Raw genomic sequence first — 27964 nt, 5'->3', positions numbered from 1 at the left:
GAACATTAAAATTTTTATGGCATATAGTACTTACATTCAGCTTTCTCCTGAGACACATGTTGAGCCTTCGTGGACTACCAAAGGACTTGTGAAGACTTGCAAAGTTGGGTAACAAAGTCTTCACTTTCACACCTCCAGAAACCCGGTTTTCTTTCTACCACAGCCTCAATCTGTCACAGTACACTTTATACAACAATGTACAGGTTGTTTGGAATCCGTATTTGTACAATAAGCACTGAAAATAAGGCTATAATGAACGGAGCGCACGGCCGACATGCAGCGCGGGGGCGATCTTCCCGTCACTGAACACACATTTCCCTTTTCACGGCTAAAAACACGTATACTACATTATTTTCCTTCATAGTACTTCGCAAAGGTTCGCTTGTCACTATTACGGCCATAAAAATCACTGTCACTGCCAGTATTGTGAATCGGGAATGAGGAAGACCACCGCGGCGCGAGTTTATTCAGCCTTATGGCAGGCACTTTATTCTCGCTCCTGTCGGCCACTCGCACTTCATTTCTATCGCTCACTTTCACTCTAGCTGTCCGTTTTTTGCCTTATTCATCAGTGTCACTGTCCATTGTTATAAAAATAATATTTTCTACACAACAAACTGTCACTGTCAGAACATAGAATAGGAACATATGCTTTCAACTTCTTACACTGGAGTGACTGTCACTCGCAATACTTATATTATTACTATGTACATTTATTTACACAAAAAAACACTGTCACTGTCAGTGCTTTTACAAGTACATACACTAATTTACACTCATCAGGCTGTCACTGTCAGCACGTAAAAGAAAACTAAACACTAGTATCACTGTCACTCTCAGTATTATTTACAAGATTCTTACCCTTATTTTCAATATCTAGTCAGGCTGTGGTAGTCAAAGAAACACGGGTAAGCACAGAGGGGAATTTTGCACTCTTTGCACTGCAAGGAGGTGCGCCTAAATGTTCTGTCCTGCCTGGTAGTGTGGCTGCACACATGACACCTCCTCAGTGCTTTTCCCCTCTTGGCAGTGGCAGGCAGTGGCTCCAGGCGGTGTCGCTGAAGGTAGTCCTGACACTGTAGGCGGTCTGGAGGTGTGTGTGGGTGGCGCCTGGGACCTGATGGCAGTACCTGCCCAAAACGCTGAAGCAGCTGGTACACACAAGTCTTTGAAAAACACCGGAGAGAGTAGTTTGCTGGCTTCCTGTTCTTGATCTTATACAGAATGAAGGCGTTCAGCATGCACATATCAATCAAGTGCAAGAACACCTTCCTGTACCAGCGACGATTCCTCCTCAGGCAGTCTATCTCTCCGATCATCATGTCAGACTTGTCCACCAGCCGCATATTGACGTTGTAGTCAATGACAGCATCAGGCTTCATCACAGGCTCACCAGTCCTTCTGTCAACCTTCCCTGTGGCCAGCATTTCCCCCTTGTGTACTGTGGTGAGCACATTCACGATTCTCTTATCGTGTCACCTGATCGCAAGCATCTTGTCAGTTTTCTTCAGGTGCACGTCTCCCCGCTTTGATTTTCAGCCTCGGGGAAGGCAGGGTAGTGTGCCCTATTGCTCCTGACAGTGCCACAGGATCCGACGCCGTGTTCAGAAAGGTACTTGGCGAGTTTAGGAGCTGTATAGTAATTGTCCATATACAGGGCATGATTCTCGCCAAAGTACTTTTCCAATAGCACTTTCACCACAGAACCAGAGAATCCAAGGGGGTCAGTCTTGTCCAAATCGACATTGCTGGCGGTGTAAATCACGAAGTCTAAGATGAACCCTGTCTTGCAGTCGCACAGCACGAAAAACTTGATTCTAAAGCGGTGCCGTTTGCTTGGAATATACTGCACAAACCGAAGACGGCCCCTGAACAAAACCAAGGACTCGTCAATCACCACTTTCTTGAAAGGGCGCAGGAACCTCGTAAACTTATCCTTGATCAAATTCAGGATTCCCCTCACTTTCCATAATGGGTCAGTTCGGGAAGGCTCATCATTGTTCGTGAAGTGAAGGTAAGTCATGAGCTGCCTAAAACGATCGCGGCTCATGTATTTATTGAAGATTGGTGTGGGGCAAAGATCGTCTGAACTCCAGTATTCCTCCAGCTTATGTTTCCAATTGTGGGGCATCAATAACATCAACCCAATAAATACAAAGAGTTCCCTGATCGTTAGAGGCACCCATGCTGCCATCCGCGACGTGGATGGCGTTGCCGGCTCACCTTCTCCTTCACGAACTGCAGCAGATTGCCCCTCGTACCTGTTCGTCTCGGTACAAATCTGCTCCATTACCTCGTTGTCAAGGAAGGCCAACAGGTAGTCCAAGCATTCACCATCCTCTTGGACAGGGAAGTCAGCCTGAACTCCACACCCACTGTCATCAAAGGGCAGATCTTCCGGCACAAAATCTGAGCCCTCTGACCACACGAAGGCATCAAGAGTGCCCTGCCTAGGCTGGGAGGTGCTGGGGGCGGCGGGGGGTGAGGCAGGTCGTGTGGGAGTGGGTGAGGCAGGCGGTGAGACAGTGCGTGAGGCAGAGGCTGTCCTAGGTCGTGTTGGTGTAGTGGTGGTGGTGGTGGGGAGATTAGCAGAGGGTTCAGGGTCACTCGCGGTGGCGTGACTGGCGAGTTGCCTAGTGCGAGTAACCTTATGAGCTGGCCTTACACTAGGGGACAAAGTTCTTGCCCTACTACCACGAACACTGGGCCTACGGAAACCTCTACTATGTAAAGTCGACTGTCTACTTCCCTTCCGAGGTGGTGAAGGCGACTCTGAAGACTCAGGAGAAAGGGCAGCTGAAGAGGAGGATGAGAGAATGGGGCTGGCGGTGGCGTGACGTGGCGTAGGGGACAATGGCTGTGAAGCGGGGTCACCACTCCTTTTCCTCTTGGCCCCCTTTCCATATTCTAGGCCCCTTTTCACAGGAGCCTTGCCTGTTGAGGTGCTTGGCACAGAAACAGTCACTTCTGGCACCTCAGACTCAGCACTCGATTGCGTGTCCGACTCTGCCAGGCTAGACCAAACACCGACGTCACTTCCATAATCCATGGACGCTTTCAATAATTCACTAGCTATTGCAGAGTCACGCAGTCCCTTAGCAGTTCCTGGTAAGGTTTTGAACGGGGTGGAGGTCACAAAACCCTTTTTCGGAGGGCTGGAAGGCACAGACTCGGAAGAGCTTGAATGAGACATGGTGTCACCTTGGAAGATTCGCGTGGACTGACGCTAAACAGGGGCAAACCGCGCGAAAAAATGCTAGTGTGACAACTGGGGAAACAAGCGTTTCCAAATAGCATAAAGTGCTTGCGAGAGGAAGGCGCAGATTGACACGTATGAGCCGTCCGCGCGCTGCCATATCGCACGACGAGGGAGGGCTGCGCATCGGTGCGTGGGTGGGTAAAAAAAAATGAAACTTGGCAACAACCGAGGTCAGTAGTACAAAGGTCAAGTGTGCTAAAAGTAGCTCAAGGGTGGCGGTACTGATAGACAATACCAGCTGGAGCCTGCTTGCCCGCGGTTATTCAAAATTTACTCAAATCGCAAACGCGACGATCCGCCGTTATGTCCTTTGGGCCGACCATCGCAAAAGCAACGATCCGCGTTTAAGGGGTTAAGAATGATGGCTCACTAGCTACCGTACAAGAAATATGAAAGATGGCAGAAGAGGTTCATTTGGCTAATGACCAAGAGAAGCAGGACACTGTATATCTAACAGATCCAGTTCCTTCAGTTAATGCCATGTTAATATTTGGGTATTAGACAGAAAAGTGGGTGTTAACTTATGGGCCCCCAACCAATTACATCAATTTCCATTTATGGTACAGCAATACAGTAGGCTCGTCCCAAACATGTTCTCACCAAATGTGCTCGCAATAATATGCAGTTAGTCCTGGGATATGTATGAGACAACGTAAGATTAAAGAACCATTATGAAAACTATAAATTTACGCAAGAGAGGCCTTTGAAAGGCCTCCTCAAACATCAGCGCAGTGCGCAAGGTTTGTTTTGATCACATGATCATGTGATTCACTTTACTGCTTTTCCACAGTACTGTATTTGTAAGTTACATAGTTACATTATTGTTCTGGTAAGTTTATGTGCAAGTTAAAGTATGTACTATTAAAAAACGTTAAAACAAGAAATAAAGTCTTATAACCAGTTTACCTGATGGGCACCTTTTTTATTTGTTCATTAAAGATTTGCTGCACTGCTTTTCCACAGTACTGTAATTGTTAAATATTTACTGTTCTGGTAAGTACTTGTAAGTTAAAGCACTAAAATAAAGATAAAGCATTAAATAAAACCTTGTAACCAGTTAACCTGATTTATATGATTACCCATGATCGGCAAGTTCCGAGACAATTTTCCATCAAGTCAATATGCCATCAGACAATTCCCCGTCAAAACATGAATGATTCCCCATTAGGGCAATTCGCACCCTGGACGATTCCCCATCATTCTATAAATATACTTATTTTGCCTTTGAATTATATTCTACCATCACCCATTACTGACTTCATTAATGACAGCGAATTGTCTTGTTATTGTTGTGATGGCAAACTGACTTGACAGCGAAATGTCTCGAAACCAATCAGCATGAAAATGTTGCCTTGTGTTTACTTATTTGTATGTTGAAGTTTTGCTGCGCAGTACTGTATTTCTCAGTTATAACTTTAAATAAACCTTCTAACCACTTAAGGTGCTTCATATTGATTATCAAGGCAGATAACATCAAAACACCGCATTTAGGGGGTCTAGGGAGCAACATAAGGAGTAGTTAAAACTTATGCGGTTTCGCGCCAAACACGCAGTGGTTGGAACAAAACCCACACGTTCAGCTTGCTGTACCTCAATGTATGATATCTCTAGATGCAATACCCTGGCTTAACGATGGAAGTAGAAATACCACCATACCCTGCTTAATGATGGCCAAACCCCGGTTTAACGATGGGTTTTTATTTTTTTTTCAGTACTGATTTTGATGATACAGTATTTTAGACTAAAATTGTGTGTTTAGATTGATTTATACACTGTTTTTAGACTAAGATCAATGTGTTTTAGCCAGAGATGGGGTGAACATTGTCATTTTGGGGTACATTTACTAAACCTGATTTATTCCTGACTACAGCTATATCTGACAATTTTCAGATTTTACTTGTTGGTTTTAGTGAGTTATTTACAGGTGTTAGGCTTAGATTAGCTTCTTTTAGAGATGTTAAGCCATTTAGAATGGCTTTAAATTTGTTTTTGGGCTCATTTGGGTGGGTTTTGGACTTGATTGGGGGGGAAACCCAAGGCTGGTAGGTGCTCCCCATTACTTTACATGTTAAAAGTACCACAATATACAATACATCGCCTAGTGATGGGGTTTTACCTAACCAATTACATCATTAAACTAGGGTATGCCTGTATTACTTTCTGCAAATCCTGTGGTTTAATCCTCTTCTTCTTAGAATAATATTAAATACACAGTACTTAAGTTACCCCAGGAATGAAATATACAGTTTTTCTATGATGAAAATATAATGTTTTGATCTGCTCTGTCTGTTCATTTGCTCATACACAGCTGGTGTGGTCCTGCCAGCAACACTGTTCCATCAGATATGCACCTGTGAGATTTGTATGGTTACCGGTAGTTCTGAGATATGTGAATAGATACATAATGAATGTTGTCATCAAATGTGTATTCATTAGATGCACACAGAATAAAAAATGGGACTCCACCATATAGTGGAATCTCCTAATCGTGCAACCCTTGACAGTGGATTTATAATACAGTACACAGCAACATCATGCAACAGTCCGCAATATCAATAATTCAGGGAAATTACATGAAATTCACAACTGCAGCCTCAAAAGTGATGCTTTTCAGATGCCTCCTGTAATACACACCGCCATTACCTCAAGCCTGAGCATAAACCAATCGTTGTCATGCATGGCAATTTCTATATCAATCGCTTCAAGCACAGCACTTATTATCAGCCAATGACAGTGCTTCCTTACCACGCCAAGCACAAAGGACATGCGCGCTTGATGCCCTGGCACCCGACTCAGTGCATTGTCTCCAATCTGTTGTTAGCGTGTGGTTTGTTATGAGTGGAATTTTTTTCCCCTCCGCACTTCCTCTGTTTGTTCAGTGTTACCATGGCCGATCGTAACCCTCCTAAGCCTACAATTTCTTTGGGGATGAAGAAGAAACCAATGTTGACTTACACCCAAAAGTTTTATCTATCTATCTATTGCCAGACCCAAAAGTTAGATGTATATACTGTAATATGGAAGACTGTTGGCGGCGAGAAGAGAGCCAAAGTTGCCCACCATTACGGGCTCAACGAGGTAATTCTTTACCAAACAGGTGTGACGATTCCACCAATATTATAACAAACTCTCAATCTCAAGTTAAGTAATTTTGGTACATATGCAACACAAATAGTTAAGTGATAAATTGTGACCGCAAGAAGTGAGTGGAAAAAACAAAATACAGTAAACTCTAAATTATCTGGCGTAATTTAGCCAAGCCCTACGCCGGATAAGGTGAAGTGCCAGCTATTGCACGGTACCCCCCACTTGTTCAATATTTGGTGTTGAGCCAGATATTAAATTACTATCTGTCTCGAACCTCTATCCTAAAAACTCTCCCATGAGTAAACGATGAAAATTAAGCATAAAATACAATAAAGTAATGATACAATACAGTAAAAGAGCGCCAATTGGCTACCGTTTATGAGCCAGTTGATACACCTCAACGCCGGATTTTGCACAGAACCGCAGTTATGTTCCATTTCGCTGCCAGATATTGCATAATTTCACCAGATATTGCTTTAACCCCTTAACCGCAAGGTGTCACTTTCGTGACACTTGGGAGCAAGGGATCATACCGCGGGGCGTCACTTTTGTGATTCTGTGTTATTTTGAATTTGCCGGGGCTTTGAAGTGGTGGCTTGTATCATCTATCAGTACTGCCAATGTCCAACACTAGTCAGCACTCCTAATCTCATCTGTACTCCCATCCATTGTTGATAATTTAGCCATTTCTCCCCGTTCTTGACTCCCCTCCCTACCTCCCCTCCATTACCCCATCCTCTCGCCTGCCCGACCGTGCTATGCTAAGTAAATCTTCCCTGGAATTTTTCACTGATTTCATCCATTGAAATAAGCCCTGTGCCCTATTTTTACACCAAATAATATATACAAGAGAGAAATAAGGTAAGCAGGAGTGCCATACACCAAGAATTGGCTAATTACCACCTGACAACACCTCACGTGCACTCGTTCGCTAATTTTCGCTGTTTATTTCCCCTTGAAATATGCCGTATAATCTATTTTCGTAATAAAAATATATATAAGAAAGGACGGGAGAAGCCTAAGTGATATTTACATTCACCTGGAACTACCTAATTATTGCAGGCCACCACACTGTACTCTACACTAAGTAAATCTTCCCTGGAATTTTCCACTGATTTCATCCATTGAAATAAGCCCTCTGCCCTATTCTTATACCAAATAATATATACAAAAAAAGAAATAAGGTAAGTGATAGTGCCATACACCTGGAATTGGCTAATTATCACCTGACAACACCTCACGTGCACTCATTCGCTAATTTTCGCTGTTTATTTCCCCTTGAAATATGTCGTATAATCTATTTTCGTAATAAATATACATATAAGGAGGGAAGGGAGAAGCCTAAGTGATATTTACATTCACCTGGAACTACCTAATTTATTATGTATTGTCTTGGTTTCCTGCCAATCATTTCATTGCTATATATTTGCAGGTCTTATAGGGCTGAAGTTGGTAGTATTGCACTCACCCTAGCCAGGCGGCAAGAGGCCACCACTATCAGTTCACTGTCGTCTTTGAAAGTGGGAGTATGTCTGATTTGCTCCTGCTAACTTCCGTCGCTTTATAGCCCCATGCAAAGGGCCCTGTGACCTTTACCCCCTACTAAACCTCGTGTGGAAAGAGGTAAAGGGCTGACAATTGATAGAGAGTGACTATGATCTTTTTATTGAGTAAAACAGTGCAAGTGGAATTGTAAATAAAGTGTAAATAATGTGTAAACAGCAAGAAAGCAATGAATGTAAATATAAGTGAACAGTGGAAAATAGTTTTATAAGTTACTTCAAGTGACAGTGCATAACACAGTGTAAATAAAATAGAAATGTAAATAATGTAAATAAAGTAGAGAACGTAAATAGAAATGTAAATGAGTGGTATTATAAGAATATGAGTATATATACTAGGAGTAATGAAAGTGAAAGTTTCACTCTAGCATGTATGAATACTATGAGTTATGAGAGTGAAGGTGAAAGTGACATTCACTCTCAATGTTAGTATACAGGACGAGAAAGTGAATGCTACGTATTTTACTGAAAGAAATTGAATCCCTACAGTGACAATAAACTACTATTACTGATGGAAACTTATGGATAAAGACTGTAGATATACATAAGTGTTATATAGTAACAGAAATATAAACTGTGAGTGTTTTTATGAATAATAGACAACACTAGCGGCGAATGATCGGAAGTGGGATGGTCATACGCCCTCGTAATTTTCAGTGCTTTCACAGTGTTTTTTGGGGGGATTATGGATTCCAAACTATTTAAGAATCATAGATTAGTGTTTCTATAGTCTCACCAATCTAAAACCAAGGTTTGGGTGGAGTCCAGCCGGGGATTTCCCAGGGTACAGCGTTGCCTTGTTTCCTATACTCTGATTGGCTAGTGGCTGACCTGACACCGTTAGAGTTCGTCCGCTCACACCTCGCCACCTGGCCTGACATGACTTCACCCACTTCTGTGTGTGTGTGTGTGTGTGTGTGTGTAAAGACAAACTAATTTAAGTTATTAATATAATTTAAGTTATATATATAACAGAAATTGAACAGTGGAAGCACGTGAGAGAAGCTTAAATCTCCCTCCAATGGATCTGGATGTTGCCGCCCGTGAGTGTTTTAACTTATTTATTTCTATTAAGAAAATAGCGTATGTTCTACTGATTCCTTCAAATTATATTATAAACGTAATTGTTACATTACTTACCCAACTTAGAACTAACGTGATAGTCGGTAAAAGTAACTACATTTTTTTCAGCACCACTGTAAAATATGTATGCCACGTTTCTTTATTGATGTGCAAGAGCCATATGCATTACAAGTTTACCTTCCTTTGATATGCTAGAATACTTACGTTTATACTGTATTAGTGTGTGTGTACCTATCTGTGATGCCTATTACATATATAACAGAATCTACTCATCGCTCGTTTAGGAAGTATGGCATGGGTGCACCCAGCGCCAGACCCCACCCAAACCTTGGTTTTAGATTGGTGAGACTATAGTGATAATATCAGGCTGTGGTAATCATATTACAAGTTGTCGGGAAGTGTAAAGTGGAGACTTCGTTACCCAACTTCAGAGGTCTCCACAAGTCCTACGGTACTCGACGAAGGCTCAACAAACACCCAAGGAGAAAGCTGAAGGTATGTGCCATAAGTGTATGTGATTTTAATATTCTAGGACTAATAACTGATTTTTGGCAAATACAGTATTTTTAGAGAGTCTGTCGGAGCACGAATATCCCCGCAGGAGCCGCAAGTCAAAGCAAAACAAGCCTGCGGTGTAAGGGTTAACAGAGCCAAGCCAGCAGCATCAAATATTGCTTTAATACAGCCAAGCCAGCAGCACCAGATATTGAGACAACAAATAACTGGGAGTTTATTGTATACCTATTTTGGGGTACAGTATTTAACCCCTAGATGCTGGGCTATTTATACCATGGGCATCCTCTCAATATGGGTAATTTTCCCAAACTTGCTTGTTTTCAAACCTAATTATTTCAGAAAGTATAGATGTTAGGGAAACAAATTAAAGACCATATTACTCATCAAGTCTTCTTCTTGTGAATGAAACCATTCCCAGGTCAGCAGGTGGTTGCATCGATGTGTAAGAACGTGAAGAGATAAGTAACTTTTGGCAACTGAAGCAGGATGTCTTTGTGCATGTGCATGCAGCCCCGACTCTGGTTTCGCTCTCAACGAGATAACTTCACTACCAGATAATCTAGACACAGTGGCGTCCCAGGCACGCCCTATGGCACTATCACTGAGCCTTTTCCCAGAACCTTTGGGCAAAGGCTTGGAAAGGGTGGATGAGGCAAGGGGTCAGCGTGATGTGGGAACGGAATTGGACGAGGAGGAACCCGAAGACATTGTTCTACACCTGGCAAAGTTACGGGACAGACCGAAGCACGCTTGCATGCACTGGCAGGAGTCTCTCCGTACCCTATGGTGATGAGATCACACATGAGCCGGTTCAAACAATGGCAGGGATGCACTTGCGGTATATGCCAACACCGGGCAGCCTCTGTCCACCTAAATCGCAACTGCATATCATGTTCCCCGGTGGGTAAGGGTAAACGATGTGGGCACATCGCCCGCAGTAGTGTTTACTGACAATCTCTCCAACCAGCCACATTATTTATCAACCACCGCTCCAACTGGACGTGTCAGTATATCATGCATTATAAATACTCATTTATAGCTCTAAGTTTATAAAAATGACCAGTAGCTGTGGTAATCCAGGAATAATACCAGGTATCCTGTGAAAGACTCATTTCAATAGAAAATATGGAATGGCTGCACCCGTTTGGTAAAGAATTAATCTAAACAACACATCGACAACTAAGGAGTAGACTGTAACACCTGTCGAACAGGACAGTACTCCCAAGGTGGATGGAAAGCTGATGATAGGGAGAGCTGGAACTCCCATTTCATCAGCCCTCGGGACTAGTTCCTGACCATCCCCCTTTGCTGAACTTTTTCAGTGTTTCAGTAACACAAAGAGTAGGTCGGCATGCTCTCCAATACAAGTTTCTCTTACTATCTGCACCAAACTACATGCACATTACACATTACACTTCCTTTTCAAAATTAAAGAAGAAAAATGGCATCTAATAACCAAGCCTCGGAGTCCCCAGGGGGGGAGACCATAAATGCCCCCATCATCTGCCCCTTGCCTCATGACAACTCAACGAGTTGCCTGGAACCACTGTCTGACTCACTTCATTTTTGCAACATTCACGGCCTTTCCTCTAACTTTCCCTCTGCTGAGCACCATCTCTACCCCTCTAAACCTCACTTTCTCCTCTTAACTGAGACTCAGCTGTCTGATACAGCTGACAGCAAAACCTTCTCTGTATCCTCCTACTTTCTCTATACTCATTTCAAAGCCAAAGGTGGCTGTTGTGTATATGTAAGCAATGATTTATCTTGCTCTCATGTTTCTGAACTTGATTCTTCTGAATTCTCTACTCTCTGGCCTTGGCTTTCCTGTCATTCTCTGACTAAATATATCTGTGCTGTTTACTTATCCCCTAATTCTACTGACTATGAAAAATTCTTCAACTATCTTACTTCTACGATGAAACACATCCTATCCATTTCTCCTTTCTCTGAAATCTTCATCCTAGGAAATTTCAATGTTCACCACCACCTTTGGCTCTCCCCTCCTTTCACTGATCCACCTGGTGAACAAGCCTACCGTATTTGCCTGTTTATAGGGCGACTCTTGAACCTCATAAAAAATGCCCAGAATTGGGGGTCATCCTAAACACAGGGTATAAAATCGTAACATTTGTATCATGTGATTATGGGATCCATAGGTGTGATAGGGAACACTGCCAAACACTCATCTTGACCCTTGTTTCCCTGAATATAGTACATATACTGTCAAAAACTGCTGAAATTACTAACATCATCATCAAACACTTGTTTTTTTATATGATGGCAAATTTTTATAAAAAATATCTCCATGGATACAGCCATGAACACATAAGAAAGATGAGTAACCTGTTGAGCCCACACCATGAATACCATCATATGTCTCGGCAGCGACTGGCTGGGTTGTTTACAAATTACCACCGAGCACATGGTTGCCAGATCTGAAGCAGGGCTCATTACCAACAGTGATAACAACAGTGCCACTGCTGTTATTCCTGATGGATGAACTTCAGTCCTACAACCACTTGATGTCTGTCTGAATAAAACATTCACAGACCACATCCTTGAGCAACGGAACGAGTAGATGATCAGTGGTAAAAAGTCGTATACAAGTGGTGGGAAAATACGTGCTCCAGGTCTAGATGTGCTGTGTAATTATATTATCAAGGCATGGAATGACATTTCTGTGGAAACGGTCATCATCACTTTCAAGAAATGTGGAATATCCAATTCAGCGAATGGCACTGAAGATGACATTCAGCTGGCGGATGAGGAAGAGAAAGCCGATGCCAAAGCTACACCTTTGAACTCTGAGTCTGATCCTTACAATGAAGAACTGCAAACTTTAATCCTGGATGAAGTTGATGAACTGATGATGTCAGATGTGGATGATACTGACTTTCACTGACAGTTGATGGGATGACTTTAATAAAATGTAACTTTTCTTTAACCTATTGTATAACATTCACGCTACCATGATTTTAAGTTTTTAATACAGTATGAATTTATACTCAAATATTAAATGGGAATGCTGGTGATAGGGAGAGCTGAAGCTCCTGTTTCACTAGCTATCTAACCATCCCCCTTTGCTGACCTTTTCAGTGTGACAGTAACATGCAGAGTAGACCAGCATACTCTCCCAAACATTTCCTCTAACTATCCTATGCACTACACCACATGCACTTTACATTTCACACAACGTATCCCACTACGTTACAGGGGTTGGCGCCACCAAGGGCATGCGGCCAGAAAACTTTGCCCCCGCTACCTAGAGGCGGACTTCTGGGGAGAGGCTTGACGGGGGTTCTGCCGGCATAGATCGTGGGTCCAGGGCGAGATGGGGCTCAGGCCTGTGCTAAAGGGTACAGGGCATTGCGGTTCCCAGGCTGCTGCTCCTTCCCAACAGAGAGGGGCCCGAACCTGGGAGTAGCGCCCCAGGAGGCTGCCCTATCAGTGGGTGTATAATGGCGGGATAGTTGCAGTGCCAAGGTGCGCTTGGAGGGTTTCCCTGCAGCTGTCCTGGCAGGGTGCCCCGAGGCCACTACCACAGCCACTTGAAAGCTGGTGGGCTAGGGGTCCCAGATCCATTGCCTGGACCTGGGACTGTGCAGTGAGTGAGGCCTGTGGTATGTCTATCCCCCCTTTTTTAATACTGAACATGACAAAACACAAGAAAAAGTTTCAAAGCAAGCCTGAGGACAGTAAATCACCAAGGGTGGGTTCATGGAATGTGGGAAGTTTGAGGGGAAGAGCGGGGGAAGTCGTTGGGTCATTCAGTAGCAGGTGGGTGGATGTGGCGTGTTTGCAGGAAGTCCGGTACAGGGGTGGATCAGCCAGAAAGACTGTTGGGAAGGACTGTTGCTATAAGTTGTTTTGGCAAGGGGGGGCAGACGGATATGGAGGTGTTGGTATGATGGTTGCAGAGAAATGGGTGGAATATGACATGAATGTTATGAGAGTAAGCGATAGGATATTGGTAGTGAAAATTCTGTTTGGCAGAAGGATAGCTGTGATTATATCGGCATATGCTTCACAGGCAGGATTGGATAAGGCAGAAAAAGATAGATTTTGGGATGATTTAATACATGTAGTGGGTGGTATCCGGGATGATGAGATAGTGGTTTTGGGAGGGGACTTAAATGGTCATGTAGGTGAAGCAGCACAAGGTAATGAAGGAGTACATGGGGGATGTGCGTATGGTCTAAGGAATGCAGAAGGGGAAAGGATACTCGAGTTTGGGGAGGCAACGAAGATGATTGTGTGCAACACATATTTTAGGAAAAGAGACAGTACGTTAATTATGTACAAGTCTGGGGGAAATAGCAATCAGATAGATTATTTTCTGGTTAGGAGGGCCGATAGGAGGTTAGTGAGGAATGTTAAAGTTATAGGAAGTGAGGAGTGTGTGCAGCAGCACAAACTACTGATTTGTGATATGGTGCTTAAAGAACAAGTGATGAAAAAGAGGACTTATGTACCTAGGAGGAAAATATGGAAGCTGAAAAACCAAGTAGTAAGGGATGCCTTCTACAGCGAGTTGAGGAGAGTGGTGGCTGAACAGGGAGCTGTGGACAGAGGTGTTAATGAACAGTACAGAGCCCTCAAGAACAATCTCTTGAGAGTTACTGATGTAACATGCGGTTGGACAAGAGGACCACCTAGACATAAAGTAACTTGGTGGTGGGATGAGGGTGTAGAAGCTGCAGTTAAGGAGAAAAGAAGGCTTTTCTGGGATTGGAAGAAGAGTGGTAGTTAAGAGGAATATTTGGCTGCCAAGCGTAGGGCTAGAAGAGAGGTATACTTGGCAAAGTCTGAGTCACAGAGACTTTTACTTGATAACCTAATGCATGGGGAAAGGAAAAATATGATATTTAGGGTGGCAGGTCAGGTGAAGAGGGATAATCGGGATATTATAGGTGAGCAGTGTGTGAAGAATGATGAAGGAAGGGTAGTGATGAACAGTGAGGATATTCACGATGCATGGAGAGAGCATTATAACTAGATGTTGAAAGAGGAGTTTGACTGGGACAGAGAAGGTTTGGAGCCAGCAGGTCCAGTGTCTGGCCCTTGGCCTTTGATTGATGCTGCTACTGTGAGTGAGGCAATAGGCAGGATGAAGGTGGGGAAGGCAGCAGGTGTGTCTGGGTTGACTGCCGAAATGTTGAAGGCCTCAGGAGATGTAGGGGTGAAGTTAGTCACTGACCTGATAAATAGGATTATTTATGAGTGTGTTGTCCCAGATGATTGGCTGAAGAGTGTAATTGTAAATGTGTATAAAGGGAAGGGTGATGCCCTGGAAAGAGGAAATTATAGAGGTATAAAGCTTTTAGATCAGATAATGAAGGTAATGGAGAGAGTTTTAGAAGGTATGATTAGAGAAAGAGTGAATATTGATGAGATGCAGTTTCGGTTTATGCCAGGTAGGGGGACCACTGATGCCTTATTCATTGTTCGACAGCTTCAGGAAAAATATATTGGTAGGAGAGGGGATCTTTATTTTGTTTTTGTTGATTTGGAAAAGGCTTCTGACTGTCCCTATAGAGGTGGTGAAGTGGGCAATGAGAAAGCTTGGCCTGGAGGAGTGGCTGGTTAGAGTGGTTATGGCCATGTATGTGGGTGCTCACATCCAGGTACGAGTGAATGGAGATTTGAGTGATGGGTTTTCCGTGAATGTTGGTGTGCATCAGGAGTCAGTTTTGAGTCCCATGTTGTTTATCATGGTACCTGAAGCCCTTTCACGTGACTATAGAAGCAGACTCCCGTGGGAGTTTTTGTATGCTGATGATTTGATGTTGATTGCAGAGAACGAAAGGGAGGCGGAGGAAAGGTTTAGGAAGTGGAGAGATGGTATGGGGCACAAGGGCTTAAGGGCAAATGCAGATAAAACAAAAGTGATGATATCTAAGGTTGGTGGTGGTACTGTCATAAACGAGGGAGAGTGGCCATGTGCAGTTTGCCACAAGGGCGTGGGAAGTAATTCCATCCTGTGCGGTGTTTGTGGTAAATGGGTGCATAAGAGATGTAGTGGTATCAAAGATAGACTGCGAGATAATGCTGTTTTATGTGTACGGCGTGCAGGGGAGAGCAGGTGGAGATTGTCAGACGTGAAAGGATTGAACTTGCTGGTGAATCTCTTGAGTGTATGGAAGAGTTTTGTTATTTGGGAGACATGTTGTGTGCTGGAGGTGGGGCTGGAGCTAGCTCTGTGGCTAGCGTGAGAAGTGGTTGGAAGAAGTTCAAGGAGCTCTTGCCTCTCCTGACATTGAGAGGACTCTCCCTACGTGCTATGGGGTCTCTGTATGCAGCATGTGTTAGGAGTGTAATGCTGTATGGTAGTGAGACCTGGGCAGTGAAGGAGGAGGATATTCGCCGGCTCAGACGTACAGAAATGACAATGATTAGGTGGATGTGTAGTGCGTCCCCGCGTCTCTGGGAGGGCTGGGATCACGATGGAAGAGTTGAGAGGTAGGATGGGACTGGACTGTATTGGTGTTGTGATAAGGAGAGGTAGATTGAGATGGTTTGGATATGTGGAGAGGATGGGGGATGATAATTGGGTGAGGAAGGTGAGAAGTGTTAATATCGGCGGTGGGGTTACGAGGGGTAGACCGAGAAAGACATGAGACGAGGTCATTGTGAACTCAGGGTTAAAGGACTGAACAGGGAGGCTGCAATGGATCGTGCAGCATGGAGAGCCGCCATTAGGTGACCAAGGCCGACGCATGCAAGCATGTTGGAGCCTTTAAAAACGAAAAAAAAGACAAAGTAAATGTATAAACCATTTTGATATCGGAGACGGCACATGCAGCTTAGATTGCCTGTAAAACTCCTAGAAGCTGGTTTAAAGTAAAACCTAACCAAAGGTTGTGTTGCTTAGCATCGTGTTATTAGTATCATTTCACTGGTCAGTGGGAAGAGTGATAAAGGACTGGGGTTACTGGGGCAGCAAGCTCCCAGTATCTAAAGAGTCAGGGCTCGTCTTATCCACAGAGTATACCTCTAAACCCACATTTTGTAAGGAAATATTGGGAGTAGTATTATACACAGGTCGGTCTTAAACACCGGCAAATACGGTACATGTTTTCTATCCTTAATGACCTAGTGCAGCTTGTGCAGCACCCTACCGGTATCCCTATCCACCTTGGAGAGAGCTTCAACATACTTGATCTCTTCCTTACATCTAATCCTTCTGCTTACACTGTTAATCTTTTCTCTCCGTTAGGCCCCACCGATCACAACCTTATTACCTTAACCTGTCCCATCGCTCCAGTACAGCCTGTGAACCCTACAGAGAAACGTCGATTGTGGCACTTTGGAGATGCGGACTGGGAGGCCCTCAGGCAGTACTTCTTTGATTTTCCCAGGAATGCTTATTGCTTCCATGGCTGGGAGCCATCCAAGTGTGCCTTGCGCATTACGGAGGTTATTCTCTTCGGCATGGATGCATACATTCCATTCTCATATCCTCTGAATAATGCAAGAAAGTCTTGGTTTAGTCACACTTGTTCTAATGCTGTCCACAACAAGGAGAGAGCCTATAAAAGGTACAGGAGCCAACCCACCCCTGAATTGCATTTTTTTTTTTATGTGCCTGCCTGGAATCATGCTAAGTCTGTTCTTCGCTCTCCTAAGATTTTGGTGGGTGACTTTAATTGTAAAGAGGTGAACTGGGAGGAATGGTACTCGGGAGGCGGCGAGGATTCGTGGGGCACTATGTTATTAAATATAATAATGAATAATGTGATGACGCAATGGGTCAAAGAAGAGACACGGTTTCGAGGTGAGAACACACCAGCAAGGTTAGATTTACTGTTCACCAAAGAACCCGATGTAATAGAATCATTGGAATATCTCTGTCCTTTGGGAAAAAGTGATCACGTGGTCATTGAGTTCCAAATGTTAATAGGAAACGTCGAGCCAAGAGACGAGCTTCATAGACAGGGAAGATACAACTTTGGGAAAGCAAATTTTACAGGATTGAGAAACTTTTTTGAAAATGCGGATTGGAGAAAATTCAGAGAAACAAGAGAGATACAGAGGAAGTGGGATATCTTTCTAGACCTCTATAATTTGGGAGTGGAAAAATTTGTACCAAGAGTAAGAGGGAAAGAAAACAGGAAAAAGGAGTGGTTTAATAGAAGGTGTATGATAGCAAAAAAAGAGAGAGATAAGGCGTGGAACAATTGGAGAAAGAGAGGTAACGACAGAACAAAGGAAGAATATAAAAGAACAAGAAATGAATACACAAGAATACGTAGAGAAGAAGAAAGGAATTTTGAAAAAGGTATAATAGACAAATGCAAGGATGAACCCAAACTGTTTTATAGATTTGTTAATGGCAAACTGAAACAAAAGGAAGGAATCACCAGACTGAAAGTAGAAGGAGAGGTCTTTAAGGATGTGGCAATGCGAGCAGAAATAATGAACAAACGTTTCCAGTCAGTTTTCACTAAAGAAAAGGAGCTTATGGAAGGGGAGGGAGTGATTAGAAATGTTCCGGTGATGAAAGATATAAAAGTGGAGGTACAGGAAGTGTATAAATTACTGGAAACTCAAGATGTAAGGAAAGCCCCAGGACCTGATGGAATTTCTAATTGGGTACTGAAGGAATGAAGAACAACTGGCGGATAAAATTCACAGCTTAATCGTATGCTCACTGGAAGAGGGGAAAGTGCCAAAAGAATGGAAGAGGGCAAATGTGGTACCAATTTACAAGGGAGGAAACAGGGAAGAGCCCCTGAATTATAGACCAGTGTCTCTAACCAGCATGGTCGCAAAATTGTGTGAGAGAATCCTGAAAGACAGATGGATAAAATATCTGGAAGAGATGAATATTTTGGCTGAATGTCAGTTTGGATTCAGAAGTGGAAGGTCATGTGTTTCTAACTTGTTGAGCTTTTACTCAAGAGCGATTGATGTGGTATAGGAGAGAGATGGTTGGGTGGATTGTGTGTACTTAGACTTAGAGAAGGCCTTTGACAAGGTACCTAATAAGAGACTAATGTGGAAACTAGAATATATAGGAGGACTAAAGGGGAAACTTCTGGAATGGATGAGAGACTTTTTGAGAGACAGACAAATGAGGACAGTAATAAAGGAAAAGATGTCTGGATGGAGGGAAGTAACAAGTGGAGTCCCTCAAGGCTCAGTGTTGGCGCCAGTAATGTTCCTGATTTACGTAAATGATACGGTAGATGGAGTGAACAGTTATGCAAGTCTGTTTGCTGATGATGTAAAGATCTTGAGGAAGGTAGAGGTTGAGGAGGATTGTAAAATACTGCAGGAGGATTTGGATAGGATACACAATTGGAGCCGGACGTGGGAAATGAAATTTAATGTAAAGAAATGTAAAACATTGGAAATGGGTAAAAGTACCAGGAGACCATCACTGAATTATTTTTTGGGTAATGAATTAATCACAAAATGGAGAGAAGAGAATGATTTGGGAGTGATGGTCCTAGATAGTTTGTCATCAGAAAAGCACATTAACAAGATAGTTGGAGAGACTTATAAACTCTTGACTAACATAAGAGTAGGATTTCATTATATGGATGAGGAAATGATGAAAAAATTGATAGTGGCCATGATCCGCCCCAGGTTAGAATATGCAGCGGTAGTGTGGTCCCCACACAAAAAGAAAGATATAAACAAGATTGAGAGAATACAAAGAACAGCAACCAAGATGGTCCCCAGTCTGACAGACCTGTCATACAGAGAGAGGCTGGAAAAACTGGATTTTCCTTCGTTAGAGGAAAGGAGAAAGAGGGGTGACATGATTGCGGTGTTCAGGACCATGGTGGGAGTAGATAAAATTGACAAAGAAGATCTGTTTGTATGGGATAAGAGAGCAACAAGAGGACATGGAATGGAATTGAAAAAGTCAAGCTGCTTGAAGGATATCAAGAAATATAGCTTTCCTTACAGAAGTATAGACTTATGGAACAGCCTGGACAAAGAGATCGTGCAGTCTAAAAACTTAAACGAGTTTAAAGTTAAATTCGACTTATTGAGAAACAGCGACGGAAACCCACGAGCATAGTACATTCCGTGTATATCACAATTAGGTATATTAGGTAAATACTTAAATATTTGGAACGACTTAGACAAAGAGGTGGTGCATGAGAAAAACATTCATGTGTGTAAAGGTAAACTTGATAAATGTGGATATGGAGACAGGACAACACGAGCATTGCTCAATTCCTGTATACTACAAATAGGTAAATACAAATAGGTAAATACACATACATATATGTGTGCACACGGGTAGCAGGTAGGCATTTTTTATATTTTATTTATTTCTCTTGTATATTGAAATTACTTATTTGAATACTATAATTTTGTTTTAATTATTGTACGAAAAATTCGTGGATAACCGAAATTGCGTGAAAAAAGTTCGCGTGAATTAAGGTATAACCTGTATGTATATATATATATATATATATATATATATATATATATATATATATATATCATCATCATCATCGTCAGCTATGACAAGTCCACTGTTGAACAAAGGCCTCCCCCAACCTTCTCCACGAATTCCTTGACTGAGCCAATCTTTGCCATGTTTTCCCTGCAAATTTCTCTATCTCATCTCTCCACTTCCTGTCTGGCCTTTTTCTGCTACGCTTACCATCTCTTGGTGTCCAGTCAGTCAACCTCTTGCTCCATCAATTATCCCTTGTTCTTGCTACATGGCCTGCCCACCTCCATTTCTGTTCTTTTATAACTTCTATAATATCTTTGACTTTAGTCTGCTCTCTCACCCAAGCTGATCTTTTCCTGTCTCTTAAAGATATTCCCAACACTGACCTTTCCATTGCTCTCTGAGACTGAATTAATTTTTTCCATCGATTTTGTCAGTTTCCAAGTCTTACAACCACACGTCATAGCTGGAATTTTACATTCATTATATACTTTTTGTTTCATACAAACTGGCAAGCTATTTTTCATAATATCTCCATGTTTACCGAAAGCTTTCCATCCAATTGTAATGTGTCTTTTTATTTCGCTATCATTATCTTTCATTAATTTTAGTATTTGTCCCAGGTAATTGTACTCCTCAACTTCTTCAAGAATTTCACCACTTATTCTTATGACGCTCTTTGGTGTTTGAGGATTAAACATTACTTTAGTTTTACTTCGGTTCATCTTTAGCCCTACTTTGAGACTTTCTCTGTTTAGGTCATTTAACATTTCTTGCAACGTCTCTGCTTTTTCTGAGATTAGGACAATGTCATCTGCAAATCTTAAATGGTTTAGCTTTTCTCCATCTATGTTTACTCCTTTGTTTTCCCAGTCTAGCTTTATGAAAATACTTTCTAGGCATGCTGTAAATAACTTTGGTGAAATTGTATCTCCATGACGCACGCCCTTCTCAATCTTAATTTTCTCTGAGTCCTTATGTAATTTAACTGTAGCAGTTCCCTCTTTATATATGTTTTCGAGCAGTTTTACAATGTTCTTATTCACTCCTTGTTCTCGCAATGAATTTATAATTTCTATATGCTCCACTGAGTCGAAAACCTTTTCGTAATCAACAAAACCTAAGCACAGTGGTTTATTATATTCTGTAGTTTTCTAAAGTAGCTGATTCATTGTGTGTAGATGATCAGTAGTTGAGTACCTGCTTCGGAATCCTGCCTGTTCACGAGGTTGGTTTTCCTCCAAATTTTTAGCTATTCTGTTTGTAAGGACTTTAGTGAAAAGTTTGTAAATGACTGATAGCAAGCTAATGGGTCTATAGTTACTAAGGTCTTTTGAGTCGCCTTTTTTATAAAGTAGAATAACAATTGTATTACACCATGTTTTGGGAATTTTCTTCCGCTTTATATATATTCTGTTTATATATATATATATATATATATATATATATATATATATATATATACATATATATACTGTATAAAACTCTTACAACAACACAGAGGTAGGGCAACGATGACACCGTTTCCACTGTCTCCACACTGGACTCTGAGGGGTTCCTGAGGGAGGCTGATGAGGAGGAAGCGGCTCACAGGTGGCAGCACATCTGCCTCATTTTGAGAGACTGTAGTCTGCCTCAAGGCTCGGAACCCCTCCCACCTCCCCCTTCCATTCATGCAGTGTCACCAGTCAGAGTCAGGCAAGAACCTTACAATTCTGTTCATTCCCAATAAATATGCTTTAATGATTTCTTTTCCAGGTTGTCAATGTTCGCTGGGGACCAGTTTGATGTAGCTTTGAGGGTAAGAGCCTATGAGGGGCAACTTTTCTGAAATGACAGACCCATAAGTAATTTTCCCCATAAGATTAGCTATTTCTAACTCAAGGAATTCTCAAATCATGGCATGTCCTCAGTCTCATAAAGCCGCAATTTGGGAGATTTCACTCTACTCTCTTTTAGACTTTGTACTGAAGGTGTTATACATGCAGCTTTAGCAAAAGAGGCCCAGAATACTTGCAGCAGGACTAAGGGAGACTGAGGAAGCACAGGGGCCAAGGCATATGGGCAGAACAAAGATGCAATACAGGAGAGAAGAAGATGCATAGGGTACTCAGGAAAGTGGGAAACATGGTGCAGGTGGGGGATGCGTACTGCACAGGTCACGCTGGCTGGCTGTGTGGGTGGAAACAAAGCTTGCAGGGGAAAACACACTGGCTCCATGCACATCAAAAACCCTCTTGACTGTTAGGAGTGGATGCCAAGCTCTGAAAAAGCTTAAATCAGCTGTCCAGAGCATCCACCATGAATTCCAGAGCCACAAATACCCTGTAGTGAACATGTGGCTCATGGCCTTTGGTTCCTTCTTCCTCACATTAAAAAAAAAAAAAATGTGAATAACAAAGGCTGATTGTATATCTCTCATGGCCTCTGAAAAGCTATCAAACACATGACAGGGCTAACTTCATTCCCTGAAATATCCTAAATCACATGCTAGAGAGATGAGGGGGATGGGAGGACAGTGAATCACTGCTTACATCAGCTAATAAAGTCAAAGATCTACTCAGAAAAGCAACATGTCATAAAAGATAAAATTACTGTTTCTGAAACATGCAAAGCAAAAAAAATGGTTCAATGGCAGGGTGAACCCAAATAAAAAAGAAAAACTAAATCAGGGCATGTATAAAGTGCAGGTATATAGTAGAAGATCACACTAGACATGTACTTTATATATATATATATATATATATATATATAAAGAACTAACCTGTAGCATACAGTCCAAGCCAGTCATGTGGCGAGGTACGGTGTGGGGGGAGGCACCAGCGAACTGTCACCCCCTCAGATGACCCCAGCCCTATACTTCGTCGAGAAAGGGTGAGGCAGGGAGGTGGGGGTGGGGGTGGTGCACGTTGAGCTGCTGGAAGAGGATGCTGAGGGGGCTGTTCAGGGCTGCTGGTAGTTGGGGTGGTGGGGGTGGTGGCCACATCAGAACAACGCGACATGATGGTGGTAGTTGTTGCTGCTGTTATCCTACTACCACCAACACTACTACCACCACCACCACCGCCGCCGCCACCTCTACCACTGCCCCCACCACTACTGCTGGCTAATCCATCTGTATGAAGGAGACAAGATTTCACTAAAACCATCATTTACTAGTATATAATGAGTAATGTGAAAATAACAAAACTTATATAATCCTATACTTATCAAATTAGAATACTGTATACAAGACGCAGATGCAAATGCTCTCCTACAAGGAACAAGGAACTCTGCCACACATCCAGTTACTCAAAAAAAAGTTTCAGCCCCCATGCTATACGTATCATTCTGAAACTGGACATTTATTGTGGTGGTATGAGGCATCCTGTGACTGTAAGTGCATACTGTATACTGTTCTTGGTAATTATTATGACATAAAATTGCATAAAACATCACACACTGGGTGCTAAATGTTTTTAGGAACTAGGTCAACAACAGGGTGTTTTTTTTTTTTTTTTTTTTTTTTTTTTAAATTAAAAAAAAAAAAAATCAGTTTTTATTTAAATTGGATTTTTTTTATTTTTTTAATAATGAATATAAATATATGAATATACACCTTTATATTCTCTATACATTAGTTTAAAATACAGTACCCTCGCGTCTAACACGCGTTTGTCCTGAACGATTCGCGTCCAGCACGGAGAGCAAAAAATTAGTACAATTTATTACGATTTAAGTACTGTAAAACGGGTGCGTAAGCATAACACTGACGGAGCTCCGAGAAGTGGGGGAAATCCGCAGAGTTCGCCTCTAGCATGATCACCCATGGTCCAACACGGTCATACTGGACGTTCCCGTGACGCTGACAGCCAATCAAAACTTCCAATCAAGTAGCCTCCCCCACCCGCTATCGTGACGAGATCATGATGTCGCCCAATGAAAAAAGTTTCTGCTCTAACGTGATGTTTTGTTTAAATTTCTCCCGCCACAGTGCCACTCAGTTGCATAATTTGCATTGAACCAGGTTTTTTTCTCGCTGTATTTTCTGCCCTTGCTACTGCATTTTACACTGCTCACGATGCCTAGGAAGCCTTCTGAGAACCCCAAGAAGCGGCGGCACCTCCGTCAGGCCACCAAGCTAGAATTCATCGAGCGGCAGAAGAAAGGGGAGAGGAATTTCAAAGGATTTATGAGGGAGGTTGAGGAGGAGCAGCAGCCATTACCCGTTAGTGACGCCAGCAGCCATCCTCCAGGGACACAGTAGGACTACCTACAGTCTCGGATATCACCTTCCATTCCCAGAAAGCTCACCAACATTATCCTAAAAGGTTAGTTATCATTCATAGTACAGTACCCTTTATTATAATTACAGGAGTACCAATATGTGTATAGGTATATGGTAGGTATTTGGGTGACATTTCCTAGGGTTGCTGACATAATTCATTTTTCCCCATAAGCTCTGTTGTTTGTCCAACACGTTTTTGGTCCAACACAGGACCCATGGATGACAATATTACCATGTTGGATGCGAGGGTACTGTATATGATGGAGTATTCTTGCATCATATTACATCATCTTATCTAACCTGTTTACAACATGTCTGAACCTGTCCTAGGACTGACCCTGCAGCCAACCAGTCACTGGCAAGTGTTGCACTATCACTCTCTCTAACCTGATCACATCATGTTTAGGACATGTCCTGACTGAGACAGTGTGTAGTAGGTTGACTCTTAACCACTCAGCAATAGCTCAATTGTCAGACAGTAGGGATGTCACTGACCACAAGACTTAATGTATCTGGTAGAAAGAGTGATCCAGTGTGGGAGTATTTTGAAAGAATCCCCTCAAAATCTGGGAAAGGACGGAGAGCTAAATGAAAACAGTGCAAACTTGAGTTACAAGGTCTAGTAGCAAGACTGAAGCTGCAGAGAGAGAAATGTGAGCAGCTTCAAATGGAAGTATCAGAAGAGGATGTGGATGATCCAGGTATGTAAATATATTTGCAAAGTTAGTACGGTAACTCTGAAAAATTCAATCACTTACTGCCAGTTTTGAAATATACTGCAGTTGGCGATACTTGTAATTTGTGCAGATACCTGTTTTATTGTGTGTACGTACAATATCATCCCTCTAGGTCACTGGTTCTCAATCAATAGGCTACAGCCCACTGGTAGGTCATGGGATGATTCAGTGGTGGACCACATTATCTTGTTAGACCTGATATGCCAGAAATGTTGAAGTGGCAAAAACAGGGGCACACAAAGTGCATGGTATTTTTAACAAGTGAAAGAATTATGATTTATGTAAGGGTCATGACAGCACCTATAAATTTTTGTAGCTCTATAACTTAAGTGTCTTTTCCTCATACTTTGGTTTGGCACTGGCAGCAGTGCACCAAAAGAATTTGTGAGTTCCAGAAATAGGCTATGCCTTAAAAAAAAAAAAAATAAAAAAAAAAAAAAATAAATAAAATCATGAACCACTGCTCTAGTCAAATTAGTTTCAGTGCAAATAAAACTTTGTTATATCGCCATCCCACACTGCCACAGGCTCCAACGGCAGTAGTACAGTATTGGATGAACGCTGCCCAGTGAGTTGTTCTTCCTGTAGTCAGCCTTTAGGTGTACAGTACCAAAGGTCAGTTGAGGCAAAAATAAACACTGGCTTCTTAAAGTTCACTGTCTTTATTTTCCACATAATTCCACTTAATGCTTTCCAACTTCACTTCACTGTTCTCACAAGCACAGGAGCTATACAAACTTTAATAACTGCAATTACGCTTAATGCTTGACAACACTTCACTGTACCGAAAATATACAAACTTCAATAAACACTTCAGTGTTTTCACAAGCACTGCACTGACACAGAATTACATGCAAACTGAACAGACAACCAACTGAACTTGAAATAGTCCCTTCCCCATCCTTACATAAGCTTGCATTACTCGAGAAACTTCTAGCGCAAACTCAATAAGGCAACAGCTAACAGTTACAAACTCAGGGACAACCAAAACATGCCTGAGTTCTTCTTACGTTATATAACACTCTAAATCAATTACCATATGAACTTAAATTAAAGTACATAATTAACAAGCAATCACATAAATAAAACATTACTGAGAAAAACAGTACAAAAATTAATGCATAACTTACGAAATAACTATGCTCACAAACAGCGGGCAAACTGGCAACTCTGACTCGTACCAAAACCTATGGTAAACATCGAGAAACATCAAGATGCTCCTCGACTACCTAACTGGCAAATCTCACTTCTTAACACTAACCCCTCCCTAGTTCTTTGTCATCCCGACAAAATTACACAGTATATACAAACATAAACCTTAATGGAACATCTAACTATACGGCCAAAATGACTGTACCACCAGAGTCCCTCACCCAGCTGGGGGACTGACCAGTAAGGTGTTGGTTGGCTCGCTCACCTTCCAGTGCTGAGTTCTCATATGGGAAAATAGGGCCTGTTGCTCCTGATGTCAAGGAGGAGGAACTTGCTAGTAATCTTCGCTGCCTTGGCAACTGTTCCTCCCAGCTAGAGGAAGTCACCTGCCTTATGGTCCGCCCTCCTGGTGGTGAGGCAGCAGTGGCAGCCAGGGTGGTACGGCTCAAATTCAGGGGCCCCCTGGCGGAGCAGGTCATATTTGGCCACTTATGTTACTCTGTAGGGACTTACACTTTTCCCATCCTGAGGTGCTATACATGCCATCGATTTGGACACGGCACAATATCATGTAAAAATAAAGTTCGTTGCTCTCGTTGCAGCAGGTTCCATCCATGCAAATCCCCATCAGGTGGTCAGTGTACTAATGACCCCTACTGCTTCTTCTGCGGTGGCGCACACCAAGTTGTCTCCCGCATGTGCCCAGTCTACCAGCAGGCACTTGCCATCCATGACGCTGCTAGGACTGACCCGTCAGCCCTGTCGGATGTCAACACCTGTTTGCGTGCCCTTAATCCATCCGGCCGTATTCCTCCCAGCTCCAACAAGTCGACAACATATATTGCTCCCAGTCGGACTTCTCGGCCTGTTCAGGAGAGTCTAACATACGCAACAGTGGTTAGCAACCGCTTTTCAGCATTGGAAGATCTTCCTGAAACATCTGGTGGTGAATCTCCAACTGAATCAAGTGAAGTGGAGCAAACAGTTGCCGTGTCCTCCCACCCAACCTCCCGGTCAGCAGTGCTGCTCCACCCTCTCCCTCCACCCAAGCCCCGTCGACAGCGTCCCCACCCAAATCGGACCTCTTTCCCACATGCTGCACAAGAATCAGTAGCTCCTTCCACCCAGCCTGGTGTAATGTCAGCCAGTTCCACCCCTTTAATGGCCACAACTCCCACCTTAGATCCAAACATATCTTACGCCACCTCCCCCAGATCTCCTGAGACGGGCTCCACACCTGGTGAATCTCCTGCCTCTCCACGTCAGCCTGTACCAAGGGCAACCTCCCACGCTTCCCCTTATGCCAACCCCACAGGTGCCCATTCTACAGGGTCCTTTGTGGACATTCTGCTTACAGCCCTATCCATGTACAAAAATGGACAGTCCTTTATAGACATGTGTGTCAGCCTCCTGCCCCAGTTTCTCTCTCTACTCTCCCCTCAGTGATGGCTCCTTTACCTCTATGTAGATTCTTCCTCTGGAATGCCAGATCGCTCCCCCGGAAAACATCCGATTTCAAACACACAGTAGCAGACCTCATTCCAGATGTTATTGGTCTATGTGAGACTTTGTTAGCTCCACATCTCCATCTATCGCTCAGGGGTTTTACTGTATACCGAGCTGATCGTCAGGGTGTCAGAGGAGGCCTAGCTGTCGCAGTCAGGGAGGATGTGCCTAGCTCGGTTCTGCCATTGACCCGCCCCCCTCGAGGGGTGTTGGACGTTCTTACGGTCCGCCTATCCCTCGTGCAGGGATGGATCACTGTGGCGGTTTGCTACAACCCATGCAAGGACATAGGCCTGGAAGAAGTCCAGGCCTATCAAGACCAGCTCCCTTCACCATGCCTCCTCTTGGGTGATTTTAACGCCAGACACCCTC

General features: G+C 42.9%; 1 protein-coding gene across 1 annotated transcript in view; it reads right to left on the bottom strand.

The window, feature by feature from the left end:
• The window catches only part of LOC145415046 (uncharacterized), a 1008740-nt gene extending 985808 nt beyond the window's left edge, over positions 1-22932 (bottom strand). Inside the window, exon 1 of the mRNA XM_080284461.1 lies at positions 22695-22932. Coding sequence (XP_080140587.1) covers positions 22695-22932 — 238 coding nt within the window. The remainder of the gene's footprint in view (positions 1-22694) is intronic.
• Between the last annotated feature and the right edge of the window lie 5032 nt (positions 22933-27964).

Source organism: Coenobita brevimanus, chromosome 101 (genome assembly GCF_032717465.1).
Source record: "Coenobita brevimanus isolate Jiangsu-jjx chromosome 101, ASM3271746v2, whole genome shotgun sequence".
Classification (NCBI taxonomy): Eukaryota; Metazoa; Arthropoda; class Malacostraca; order Decapoda; family Coenobitidae; genus Coenobita; species Coenobita brevimanus.
Note: the sequence above shows the minus strand (reverse complement) of the source record. Positions and strands in the feature narration are given on the sequence as shown.